At 35.5% G+C, this 14643-nt stretch overlaps 1 protein-coding gene across 1 annotated transcript in view; it reads right to left on the bottom strand.

Moving 5' to 3' along the window:
- Positions 1-13052, bottom strand: part of HDX (highly divergent homeobox) — a 395136-nt gene extending 382084 nt beyond the window's left edge. Inside the window, exons 1-2 of the mRNA XM_006871312.1 lie at positions 12904-13052; positions 5289-6404 (exon numbers count right to left, since the gene is read on the bottom strand). Of these exons, the coding sequence (XP_006871374.1) occupies positions 5289-6404; positions 12904-13050 (1263 nt within the window). The 5' untranslated portion in view covers positions 13051-13052. The remainder of the gene's footprint in view (positions 1-5288; positions 6405-12903) is intronic.
- Positions 13053-14643: the final 1591 nt, after the last annotated feature.

Genomic DNA, 14643 nt, shown 5'->3' with positions numbered 1-14643 from the left:
GACCCTGTACAGGGTTTCCGAGGGTGTAAATCCTTACGGGAGTAGAAAGCCTCATCTTTCTCCCGCGGAGCAGCTGGTAGTTTCGAACTGCTGACCTTATGGTTCGCAGCCCGATTCGTAACCACTACGCTACCAGAGCTCCTTAGTTATTAATCTTTAATCATCGAAACATCCTTATGATGGGCAGATGATTGATATCAATGTAATATCAAAAGTGAATGGCACTTTTGGTTCCCAGTGTGGTTATAATCTGGTTTCAAGGGTGAGAATTTACTTTGAAGAATATATATATTTTTTTTTAATGGAACTGATCTGTGATTTCCTGGTATAGTCACCTCTAGTCAGTTTCCTAACTATCAATTCAACCCTTGGAATGGTATTTTCAAAGAGCTACAAAACAAAGTTGATTTTAACTTCATAGCATCCTCTAGGACTTTCTCCATTTGCATTATTTCTCTTATAAATAGCTTGGAATTGTATTGTTCTCCAAAAATTAGACCTCAACTTGGAAATGTCTGATGTCACAATAGGGAGGGAAGTATCTCTGTTATATATTCTCAGCCTAAAAAACAACAAAGAATTGGCTGCTTACCTTACAGTTTCATAGCTTAAAAAAAAAAAAAAATCCCAAAATGGCCATAAATTCTAAGGCTTTATCAAATAGGGTTGATAATACAACTTGATTTTAAACCTTGGATACTAATCCTCATGAATTCCACTTCCCCAATTTTCCTTCGTTTCTCCAAAACTCAATCAATTTTTTAAAAAGTGGGTCAAAGTGATACCCCCTAATTTTTTTACTAAATTCTCCACAGTTTTATCTTTGTGTCCAATGGTCTGATATAATACAATTAGAAAGACATTGATTTTTAAAAGAAATATTTTGATAAATGTAAACGATGATTTCCAGTCTTCTCCCAGCTAGTATTGCATGCTATCTCTTCCTCCATTATCCTGTGATAATTCTGAACTCTGCAATACTTCATTTGAAATGGAATGTAAAGGAGAGTTTCATTAATTTTCATATTATGGGGACATATATATATATATAAGAAAGTTTTTGTGACAAGGACGATACAAGGAAATTTACACAGATTATGTCATTTCATGCTTATAGCATTCCTGTGAAGAAGACATTATTAACCACATCATAAAAAGGAGGAAACTAATGTAGAGAGAGGTTAATTCACTTGCCTATGGTCACACAAGTAAAATATGGCAGAGTCTGAATTTGAATCCAGGTCTATTTGACTTTAATCCAGTACTCTAAATTGAAATTTTTATTGCACCTATAACTGTCTTTCTTTTAAAGGCAAATTTAACTATGTTAAAAGTTCTATGAGAAAAAGGTGGAAACTATAAAAATGTAAACTAAAAACAAATAATTATTTTTAAGGAAGATGGTGGACTTATGAAAAATTAAATGTCAAAGTTTGTACTTCTCTAGTTTACCAATATTCTAATAATTTGAAATAATTTGGCTTTAAGGTAAAGAAATACGGAAAAAAGACAAGTGATAGATTTTTTTGTTGGAATCCTGGTTCAAACATTTACTCACTGTTTGATCCTGAGCATATAATTAAAATAGGGATGAAATGCTCACCTATTCAGATCATCTAGCCAACTAATTGGAAAAGATCCGTTTTTGTGCCCATTCCAAAGAGAGGTGACCCAACGGATTGCGTAAATCATTGGACAATATCTTTGGTATCCCATGAGAATAATGTTTTACTAAAGGTAATAGAGAAACGGCTGCAAGCATGCTTTGACGGAGAACTTCCAGAGGTTCAAGCCAAATTCAGAAGAGGGCGTGGAATGAGGAATATTGTTGCAGACATCAGATGGATCATGGTTGAAAGCAGAGAACACCAGAAAGATGTTTACCTGTGCTTTATTGACTACGTAAAGGCCTTTGATTGTGTGGATCATGACAAGCTATGGACAACATTGTGAAGTATGAGTATTCCAGACACTTAATTGTGCTCATGAGGAAGTTGTACATAGGCAGTTGTTTGAACAGAACATGGGAACACTGAATTGTTTAAAATTAGGATAGGTGTGCGGCAGGGTTGCATCCTTTCACTATACTTATTCAATCTGTATCCTGAGTAAATAATCTGAGAAGTTGGGTTATATGAAGAAAAACATGACATTAAGATTGAAGGAAGACTCATTAATAACCTGCGATATGCAGATGATACAACCTTGCTTGCTGAAAGTGAAGAGGACTTAAAATACTTACTGATAAAGATCAAAGGTCTTCATTATGGATTGCATCTCAATGTAAAGAAAACAAAAATCCTCAGCACTGGACCAATAAACAACATTCTTATCAATGGAGAAAGGATTGAAGGTGTCAAAGACGTCATTTTTCTTTGCTCAACCATCAACAGTCATGGAAGCAGCAGCCAAGAAATCAAACGATGTATTGCATTAGGTAAATCTGCTGCACAAGACCTTTTTAAAATGTTGAAGAGCAAAGATGTCAGCTTGATGACTATGGTATGCATGGCCCAAACCATGATAGTTTCAGTAACCTCACATGTATGCGAAATTTGGACAGTGAATAAGGAAGACAGTAGATGTCTTGATGCATTTGAGTTGTGTAGTTGGAGTAGAATATTTAAAGTGACATGCGCTGCCAATAAACAAACAGATCTATGTAGGAAGAAGTACAGCCAGAGTGCTCCTGGGAGGCCAGGATTTCCAGAGTTCGTCTCTCATACTTCGGACATATTGTCAGAAGGGACAAGTCAACTAGAGAGGTATAGATATCATGTTTGGTAAGGTATAGGGTCAGAGAAACACAGGAAGACCCACAGCAAGATGGATTGGCAGAGTGGCCGCACAAGTGGGGTCAAGTGTGGCAACAATTGTGAGGTAAGCCCAGGACCGGGCAGTGTTTCATTCTGTCGTGCATAGGGTCTCTATGAGTCCTTATGGACTCGATGGCATCTAACAACAACAACAACAATCCAGATTATCATGAAGATTAAAGGAGACCAGGTATATAAACTGTTTAACAGTGTCTGACATCTAGTTGTGGTGGTTATGTGTGGTAGAGTCAGTGTCTACTCTTAGCGACCCTGTATAGGGTTTCCGAGGCTGTAAATCTTTACAGGAACAGAAGTCTCATCTTTCTCCCACGAAAAAGCTATTACTTTCGAGTTGCTGACTCGTAAAAGCTATGCTACCAGAGCTCCTTTTACATCTGGTTGTTGTTGTTGTTGTTAAGTGCCTTCGAGTCGTTTCCGACTCATAGCGACCCTGTACAGGGTTTCCAAGGGTGTAAATCTTTACTGGAGTAGAAAGCCTCATCTTTCTCCAGCGGAGCGGCTGGTAGTTTCGAACCGCTGACCTTAAGGTTCGCAGCCCAATTCGTAACCACTACTCTACCAGAGCTCCTTTTATATGAAATAGTAAAACTTACCGTTATTATCATTATTTAGAATATTTAAGGGATAAAGAAATATAAAAGAATAGGTGAATGAAAGGGAATATGGGAGAATCTTATAGTATGATTCAGTGTTATTTTAAGCAGACTTTGCTGTTGTTTGTTGTTAAGTGCCATAAAGTCGGTTCTGACTCATAGAGACCCAGTATATGGTTTCGGAGGAGCGACTGGTGAGTTTGAACTGGCTACCTATGGTTCAAACCTACTTTACTGTCCTGTGCTTGTCCTACAGTGCCAGGAAGGAGGAAACACACTGGAATAAGCAGATTCTGAATAATAAGTGACCATTGATGATAAACTGAAAATTGCCCAAAGGGCACTCCATTATGCTATAAACCTCAGCCTGAAGGTGCTCACCTCTAACTTCTCAGATTAAATGCCTTGGTTGGTTGGTTATGTGCTGTGGAGTCGGTTCCGACTCATAGCGACCCTGCACAGGGTTTCTGAGGCTGTCAATCTTTACAGGAGCAGAAAGCCTCATCTTTCTCCCGCGGAACAGCTAGTAGTTTCGAACTTCTGACCTTGCAGTCTGCAGCCCGATTCGTAACCACTAGCTACCAGAGTCCTGGTGTGGCGCTGTAGGTTAATGCGCCAGACTGCAAAGCCCGTTTGAACTGCAAAGTCAGCGGTTCAAGCTCACCAGCTTCTCCTTGGAAACCCTATACAGGGTCGCTATGGTTCGGAATGGACTCGACAGCACTTGACAGCGACAACAACATTGATGATAAGGAGCTCTGGTAGTATAGTGGTTAAGAATCGGGCTGCGAACCTTAAGGTCAGCAGTTCCAAGCTACCAACTGTTCCATGGGAGAAAGATGACACTTTCTGTTCCTGTAAAGATTTACAGCCTTGGAAACCCTTTTCAGGATCGCTATTAGTCGGAACGGACTCCACAGTACAAAACCACCACCACCATTGATGGTGATGATGAAGCTACTTTTGCTAGAGGTAGAGGTTACAGGGATACTTTTGTACTGTTAATGCTGGAGTTTTAATTTTTTTTATTTTGAAGCAGATAGCTACAAGACAAGGGGATTTAAGACTAGTTGATTCCTTAAATTGGCTGGAAACATCCTGGAAGGATCTTAAATACAATAAGTTTTTTAGTTGAACATATTGCAAAATCTAGTCAGTAACAAGGAAAATTAGTAAACATTCATGTCATGTTTTTCTCTGGAGATATTTTTAGAGGAAGTATTTCATAGGAAGATCTATGCTTTTAGTGGATATTCTGAGGTAGGCTTATACCTCACTGTTAAAGCTTTTATTTGAGGCATACCTAAATGCTTGAATATATGCAACAGTATAAAAAGTAGCAGCTATTTTGTGACCAGGTCTAAAATTGTTTCCCTATGAACACTCCAAAGACTGATTAATGTTCCACCGAATGTTTTAATAAAGCATTTACTTTTAGATAAAGCATTTGGCTAAGTTATTGCAAACACTGATTTCTCAGTCATCAGCACCTAGAAAAATGGTTGACTTGCTTGTCTATATACTCAGGGAAAATATTGTACATATATTGACATCTCCCCAAACTGCAAGGCAAAACCATTACAGAAATAATCTATGTTCAAGAGAATGAACCTAGCCAATTCAATTATATTTTAATGATAATAAATGCCATGCTTGTTATAAGGCTACAATTTCTTGAACAAAATAATTTTGCATGTCAGAGGAAAGGTGACATGTTGTGAAAATGATTATATTCAGTAGGGAAAATAAAAGCAAACTTCATTTTTAAAAAACACAAAAAAGGCACAAAATTCTCCAAAGAGCTGATCCCAAGCCATCACTTTGAAGTAAATATATATAAAATAAGCTTTTACATTACCTGGTAATTGTTTTGGTTTTGTGATAACCTCACTTGGTTTGATGATGCAAAATGTGGGGAAAAACTATTCCGTGACAGATTTGCATTACTGTACAATGCATTAGATGCTGTATGTATTGAGGTCCGTGGTGCCAAGTGGTAGTCTTTGTTTTGATACAATACATTATCTGACAAGTCTCTAATATTCACCATTTGTGAATTTGATATATTTCTTCCTATTCCAGGCAAAGTTGTACTTTGGTTCTCAATTCGAAGGGAACTACCACTTTCATAATACCTTGAGTAGTTTGGTATCTGTGCTCCCATCGATGCCAACTCTTCCTCTCTGGCATACTCTTCATCAGCATTTCCAGTCTCCATTGCAATGGATAAACAAGTTCCTTCTGCTGAGCTAGGCTTCTGTGAGGCATTTCCACCAAGAATTCTCTGAGGATAATCACTAACTGCCAATGAAAATACTTCACGGATTTCTAAGTTTTGTGTTCTACAGTACGGGTCTCTAATAGTTGACTTTTGCCTACATGAGTTGTGTGAAGCCAGACCAGTGTGCTCAGGCTTATATGATCTTTGAATCCCAACTGGTTCAAGTTTGCAAGGTCGGTGGCACACAGGTGGCTTTTGGGGTACCATCATTTCAGAAGTTTGCACAGAAGAGCTTCCATAATTTTTCTTCGTGTGATTGTATACTGAGTTTCCAGCATTTAGCACACTTGTCTGTCTTGACAAAATAATCGTTTTTTCTCCTAGGAGCAGGGAGGCATTTTTACAGTGTGCTACTTGTCTCTGAACAGGTATGTGCAACTGAAACTCAGTATCATTTTTATTTGTGGTCTTCTGAATAGGAATTTTATGTGCTTCTGTAATCTGTGTGTTTGTATTTTTGATAGTCCCTTGCCTACTCGATGAACTGGCTGGACTGTATATACCAGTTACAATGACATCATTATTTCTAGATGCCCAAGAAGACTGTTGGTTTGAGGGTCGAGCAATATTAACCACATTTCTGACTGTAACATCTGGAACTGCCAAAGAGGTACCGGAAACAGTTCCTGGTGTTGTTGCTCCTGATTCAGAGTTCTTAGTACTCATTTTTCTTCTTTTATTTCCAACCCACGTCTGGAAGCACAAAAAAAAAGTATTAATAAAAAAATACTGTCTACATAATAAATTATATTCTTATTTGTCACAGAAATAGTTCTATGCAAAGGGAAAAATGATTAAAGAAAAACTAAATTATAAGGTCAAATGTGATCCAAGATCCCAATAAGTACAGACTTTCACTCAATAAACACATCTAATATGCTTTGGGAGAAAAGTATACTATTGTGCTGCTCCTCCTCAAAATTCAGCCAATCAATGTTTACAAGAACCCTAAAAATGTTTATACTCTTTAACCTAGTAAATCCACTTCTGGTTATTTATCCTAAAAAATAATCAAAGATGTAGACAAAATGTATTTGCTTATCATATATTTATTTGTAATAGTGAAAATAGGAAGCATACAAAAGATAGGACTTTTAATGACATTGGTAAATGCTCATAGCAATTTTAAACAAATATACATTTACAGTCTTCATGTTTAATAATTTTTGCTACATGTATACAGCACAATTTGTTTATTTAATATTATTAAGTATTTAGATTATTTAGAATTAATTATTTGAGTCCACACTGTTGTTCATGCATCTTTGTGCTGTCGATACATAAGAATGCAATCATAGAAGGGAAATTGTTGGACTTTTGAAAGCATATTTTCAAAATGCTCTTTAGTGCATGAGAGTTCTGGTTTCCTCATATCCTTACCAACATTTTGTATTGTCTTTTTTGTAGTTTTTACTATTCCACATTTTAATGAAAATTAATTGCTGTTTTTATTTACAATGCTATGACAACTATTTACTTTGATAGAATTGCCTATCCCTTAACATTATTCAGTTTAATATTGGACTGTTTGTCTTTTAAAATTTATTTGTACGAGAAAATTTCTTACATAAGATTGTAACATTTTTATCAAAAGTTACAAACATTTTCGCCGATTGGTTATTACTGTAGTAGTAATTAAGGAGCTCTGGTAGCGTAGCGGTTAAGAATCGGGCTGCTAATCTCAAGGTCAACAGTTCGAAACTACCAGCTGTTCCACAGGAGAAAGATGAGGCTTTCTGCTCCCGTAAAGATTTATAGCCTTGGAAACCCTGTACAGGGTCGCTATGAGTCGGAACTGACTCCACGGCACGTAACAACAACATGGTAGTAGTTATTTTCTTCTTTACATTATTTTCTTCTTACCGAATTTTATATAGTGAATATATATTCCTGTTACAAACAAAAAAATTATTGCTACCAATAAAAATAATGCCAGTGGTTGGCATTTAAGGATTTGGTTACAAAATATGTATTTTATCTAACTTATTTATTATGACTATCGTTGAATTATGGTGAACCATAGTTCATCTTGAAATAGGCAAGATGACTTATTAGATTACATTAATGTGGTTATTGTGGGGTTTCTGAGGCTCCAAATCTCTATGGGAACAGAAAACCTCATTTTTCTCCCATAACAGGGTTATGTTGTTGCTGCTGTTTTGCTGTCAAGTCGATTCAGACTCATAGCAACCCTGTATAGGATTTCCGAAGAGCAGCCGGTAGGTTTGAACGGCTGACTTTATGATTCACAGTCCATTGCTGATCCTACAGTTCTACACCAGGAATCCGTGTGGTTATAGAACTTTATAATTATTTCAAGATGCATACCTATAAAGGGGGTCTGTGAGCATAGTGGTTGCGAGTCGGGCTGCTAAACTCAAAAGTCGGCGCTTCGAAACTACCAGCAGTTCCATGGGAGGAATACGAGTCTTTCTGTTCCTGTAAAGATTTATAGCCTCGGAAACCCTGTGCAGGGTCACTATGAGTCGAACTGACTCCACGATACTTAACAACAACAACATCAACCGTATTGGAGTCTTGGTGTGGTGCTGTGGGCCAATGTACCAGACTACAAAACAATTTGAACTGCAAGGTCAGCAGTTCAAGCTCACCAGCTGCTCCTTGGAAACCCTACACAGGGTCACTATGGGTCCGAATCGACTCGACGGCACTTAACAACAGCAACAACAACAACACCGTATTATAAACTACCAAAACACAATAATCTACATATACAGAAGAAAAGAAATTTAAGAGACCCTTGCACAGACATGCATTTGGTTAACTTATGTATGATATGCTTTTAAGAACATATAAGTTATTCAATTGTAAATGTTTATACTATATATAAAATTAATGATACTGTAATACTGTCAATAAAAGCTAATGTGTATTAAATACTGATTACATTTTTTCATATATGCTAGCTTGTTTGGTCAGTGTTATTTTCCTAGTTATAGAAACAAAGAAATTGAGGTTCAGAAAGATTAAGTAGGCTGTGGAAGGTATCCTGCCAACAAGTGGCAGAGCAAGAATTCAAGGTCAATTCGATTTGACCTCAAAGCACATTTCGTTTTCAATAGTCCTGGTGTGGTGCTGCAGGATAATGCACTGGACCACAAGGTCAATTTTAATTGTAAGGTTGGCTGTTCAAATCCACCTCAGAAACTCAAAAAGTCAGAACAGACTTGAGAGCACTTAATAACAACAAGAAGTCCTGGTGTGGCACTGTGGGATAAAGCACTGTATCACAAGGTCGGTTTGAATCTCAAGGTCAGAGGTTCATACTCATCAGCCACTCCTTGGAAACCCTATACAGGGTCACTATGAGTTGGAACTGAGTAGACAGCACTTAACAACAACACCAACATAAATAGTGGTGAGAAACTTCTGAAATAAATACTTTGTAATTTTCTCATGGAAAAAAAATGTATTCCAAATACTGAGATGCTCCATGTTGCTCAAAATGGAGTTGTGGGAATTTAAAACTCACTAACTTTCACTAAACAGCAGTACTGAGATGCACATGTTGAGGAGAATATAAACGTCTCAGGAAAAGGAGACAAGAAATAAAATCTAAAAGATTTTTAAAGTGCATACTTAAGGAAAGTTTAAAAATAAATATCTTTGGATAAAAAAATATCTTTCAATCTGTTGTCTAAAAATGCGAATTTTACAAATATTCAAATAAGGTGTCAAGTTGTGACTTTTCAAGCAAGAAAGATGCATGTGGTAAGCATGCTGAATTGGTTCGTAATTTTTCAAAAGAATCATTGCATAAAATAACTTTTAATGTAAAAGCACACTCAATTGGTAAAATTTGAGCTTAAGGACTATGCATCTGTAGGGTCACATTGAGTCATATTTTTAAAACAAACAAATAACCTATCATGTTTTTGTCACACAATACCTACCTTAAATCAGGAAGATTAAGAGTGATCTAAGTGCATTATACACTTATATAGCTAATTCAACTCCAGATTGCTAGATATTTATTTTATGTACCCATCAAACGGAGTCCAGTTGGGCTCTGTGGTTTAATGCACTAGACTGCAAAGCTGGTTTGAACTGCAAGGTCGGCAGTTCAAGCTCACCAGCCGCTGCTTGGAAACATTATACAGAGTCACTGTGAGTCAGAACTAACTATATGGCACTTAGCAGCAACAACAACAACCCATCAAGAATTAAAATGTAGTAGAAACATATCAAATGCATATGGTTTTGAAATTCAGCTATTTAAAATTTCCACTAATCCAGAAAACAGCCAACACAGATGTCACAAGATCCATGTTCTTTACTAACAGAATTGCTCTTGATCTTAAACCCAGTTTTTTTTAAATTGTACATATGATTTACTTACTTTATACTTAATTTCAATAAATTTAATAAGTCTGGTTTCCAAATCTGTAACATTATAACTAACAAAATATAAAGACACATTTGCGGTAGAGATTGCTATAAGCAGGCACCCTGATAGAAACAAAAATAAGTAACAGCTGGGTTTTTTTGGTTTTTCTTTTTACAAGGTAGAAGAAATATTCATAACAAGATAAATATGAGAAATTGTTAAATAGTAGTTTGGGACTCTTTAGTAAAGAGGGAAAGAACCATATACCATAAAAAGCCATAAGCATTGTTTTATTATAGCAAAACAGTTGATGTCCAAAATGAAAGTATTGAGTCTAAAGGTAAAGGTTAAATTATTTTCAATATTCTTTGTTGAAGAAAAGTAGAAAAGTACACACTTAAGAAACATTTTCACTTAAAATGTTGAAAATATTATTAATTGCCAAAGATCTCCAATGACTGAATTCAGTTTTACTGAAAACTGTTTAGTTGCACCATCCAAAGCACAATCAATGCTTATCAAATATAAATGATTCTCATTACAAATGCCTCATCAGTGAGAGGGAAAATTGGGCCCAAGAAAATTGACATAAGAAGAATTTGGAGTTAAAAACAAAGTAATACTACTTAGGAAACAACAAAAAAGATGAAAGGAAAGACATTTGGGTCACCTGCCAAATTCTAGGGGGCCCGTCTTTACCAACCTGTAGGGAGACATTAAATATGACCTATCATCTGCTCCAACTCCATGGCACTTAACAACAATAACATCATCTGCTCAGCCACCTGTACTTCTGGGTTACTATGAACCCAGCAAATGGATTGATAGAGGGAAAAACGATTCTTTCCCTTAAATAGCAGCACGGGGTTTGCACAGAATGCAGCTCTGCGAATGTGACTGGTGATGGTGTTCTTATTGCAATTGAGTCGCTCAGGTAGCGTAGTAGTGGTTAGGTGTCGGGCTGCCAACATCAAGGTCAGCAGTTAGAAACTGCCAGCAGCTCCGCGGGAGAAAGATGAGGCGTTCTGCTCCTGTAAAGATTCACAGACTCGGAAACCCTGCGCAGTGTCAATATGAGTCAGAACCGACTCCATTGTAGTTAACAACAACAATCCTTGGTGACATTAAATTATTTTTAAACTTTCTCTTAGAAATTCACTGTCACTAAGCTTCTTTTCCTTTTCTATTCTTCCTTCTTTGTTGGCTAGCTCCTTTGCCTTCCCTGTATCTATTCATGTTGGTATGTTTTAACCCTTTAAAGTTCTCTGAACATCAGGATCAAGTTCTTAGCACCATGAGATTTGTGTTCTCTGAAGGAACAGCAACAACAACAATGGACACTGCATTTAAAATAAAAAAGAAATTCTCTTTAAAATAAAACAAATACATTTATGAAAGCATGGAAGGAAGAAATGTGATGTGCTGAGTTTATAAACAACTCCCTTCACTGATGAAAAAAGCCACAAAATTGTGCTGATGTTTAGATTAGGAGGATTGAAATTATATACAATTTAGACTCAATTTGAATAGAAAGAAATCTATTTTACATATTTTCTTATAATTTATATAATATTTTACTTGAAATCTGATATTACAGGAAGTTATTTCCTTAATCCCTCATTATTTGTTTTAAATTTCATGCCATTTGAAACATAAGAATAAATCTCTGTATTTCAAAACCTTCAATATTCAAGCACAAACAAGTAAGTGGAGTAATTAGAAATATGAAAGATGTCAGTCTACAACACAGTTGTGTGAGAAGGCTTTTCACTTAAAATAATGGCATTATAGAAATAAGTGATTTTCAGGAAAAATATCAAAATGAGTTTATACTTATGAAATGTAATCTCATCAACTTGAAATATACATTTTGACATAACTTTTTCTAAGGTAAAGAATATTTAGAACTATCTACAGGAAATATTTCTGAGTATGATGGTTAAGTTCAGCAAATAAGAAAGACATTTTGGGTAGTTTTTACCCTAGACTTGGTGATACAAGCCATTATTTGAAGGTGAATATATCCTTTAGTCATTAGGAAATACATTCTGAAAAGAATTCTGCTTATCAAGAGGTTTTTACCATTAGAGTCTGAAGATATGTCCAGCAAAAACACAAATTTAAAAACATATGTCCTTTCCTCTTTCCCAAATTAGCCTAATAAATGCTAAAGAAGCGGAAGCTGATAATCTTTGAATTGCTAAGGTTTGTCACCAAGATAATTTGTAGCAAGCTCAAATATGAAAGGACCTATGTACTCAATAACATCCTTAACTAGTTCTGTTGCATTTATTTCTTGCCGTCTTTCTATCACCTTCTCATTGCCTTTCACAAACTGGAGCAGCTGTGATTTTCATAGCTGAATGACTATGCTAGGATAGAGGAACATTTCCCTGTTGCAGATTTCTTGTGTTGTACTTGCTAATTAGTTAAAATGAATGCATATTACTTAGAAGGAAATGAGGTACTCATAAAAAAAGACTGTTTTGCTAAAATAATAAAAATATCTGATGCAAATTAAAATATAACATCAAAATATGTTAGGCATACGGTAGGCCCACTATAAATGCCTGTTTTCCTGACAGCACTTAGTTCAAAGGACTAGGGCTTTTTAAAGATATGGTTACACTGCAAAAGTTTTAAGATTATCAAAAATTATGAAAAAGTAACCAAATGCACACTGGAAGTTTAGATCTCTCTCTCAAAAATGTGAATTACTATGACAGGAGAATGAAGCTATTTATAAAATAAGTGACTTCATACCCTGAATATTTCTTTCATATTAAGCAATATTACTTTTAATAAAATGCTATAAACTTGAGAGTGGAACACCTCAATACTTACCCTGACTACACTGAAGTCCAGTTTAGTCTCCTGTGCACACTGTAATATGAGCTGAAAGCAATTTTTACTTTGATTTGTCATTCCATTTTCATAATAACGCTGTAAAATCCTTTGTTGTTCTACAGTAAATACAGAACGCAGATTCATCTAAAAATAAAAGAAGATATTCTGAAAATTGGAAAAAATGTTGGCTGTGTGTAGAATTTGCATGCTCTTGTTTTTCCAATACAATTTCAGTGCTTCCAAGCTGCAAGGCTTCTTTAAGTGAAATAATTCCTAGTAATGGGCAATAATTCATGTAATAAAGGGAGACAAGTTCTCACTAAGAAGTTTATGTTATGCAAATATTTGCTGAATTATTTAGAGATAGCACCAACTTTAGATAAATAGAAGAAAGAAAAGAAAAAAAAGATGAACGCCTTTATCTGGTTAGTGTCAGTGTGTGTTTGTGGGGGGGTGGGAATGTTCTTTCAGTGAGATAAATATTTACAGCTAGCAAAATCAAGGATAGCAGTAGCCATACGTGGTCAATTATCCACAGGTACATACACTGTTATTTGTCAGACAAAGCATCTGGCAAATGTCTTACAGCCAGAATCTACACTCTGGAACAAAAGGGTGTTGTTTATTTTCCTCCTTTCTGAGATAAAGAATTCTTTTTATATGTTAAAACAAAATCTCTCCTTTAAAGCTTAAAAATAAACAGGAAGGTTTTATGGCTGCAATAGGTCTTTGCTTTAGGCAATAGTTAAAATAATTATTTTAATAACCACAGCATATAAATAAAATTTGAAATCATATACTAAATGTATTATACCAAAAATAAACCATTAAAAACCTTTTACTTAAATACACATTATTGTAATTAGGGGAGAGAAGTTTAAACAAACAAAAAAACAACAACACATACACACACACAAAAAAAACCACTTTATCCAATGGTAATATACAAGATATTTAATACTACCAGTAAGTAACTCTGAATCTCAAAAATAAAAGGCAGCCCCAACTCTTTAAAAAATATATGAGTTTTAGTAGTACAATTTATAAAGAAGAAAACTTTTAATAGAATTAAGGCAATTTCAGGTTCTTGCTAAAAGTTATCATAATGAAATTGTTACTCCTAAAAGTAGAAACAAAGAAAATCTTTTTTCCAGGAGTCTATTTAAAATTGGAAGAACATAAACAGCAAAATACTACATGTCAAACCAAACAGAAATCTTTCTAGTATATTGCATATGAAATCAAATATGTACATTGAAACTAGAATAAAAATTTATCTATTTCATTTTCATTACAATTTTGACGTGCAATGTAAATATTTTGAACAATGAAGTGGTTCAATAAGGAAATTAAAAGGTCCTACCACTATCCACTCAAGCTATGGTATTTTCAATAACTTCATATACATGCAAAAACTGGACGATGAATAAAGAAGACTGTAGAAGAATTGATGCTTTTGAGCTATGATGTTGGAAGAGAATATTGAAAGTGCCATGGGCTTCCAAAAGAACAAACATATCTGTGTTGGAAGAAGTGCAGCCAGAGTGCTCTTTGGAGGCCAGGATGCTCAAACTGGTCTCTTATACTTTGAACATACTGTCAGGAGGGACCAGTTGCTGGAAAAGGATATCATGTTTGGTAAGGTGGAGGGTCAAAGAAAAAGAGGAAGACCCTCAGCGAGATTGGTTGTCAAAGTAGCAGCATCAATGGGCTCAAGCATGGCCAACAAGGTTGGCC

Source organism: Chrysochloris asiatica, unplaced genomic scaffold (assembly GCF_000296735.1).
Source record: "Chrysochloris asiatica unplaced genomic scaffold, ChrAsi1.0 scaffold00167, whole genome shotgun sequence".
Lineage (NCBI taxonomy): Eukaryota > Metazoa > Chordata > Mammalia > Afrosoricida > Chrysochloridae > Chrysochloris > Chrysochloris asiatica.
The sequence above is the reverse complement of the archived record's forward strand: the minus strand, read 5'-3'. Positions and strand labels throughout refer to the sequence as shown.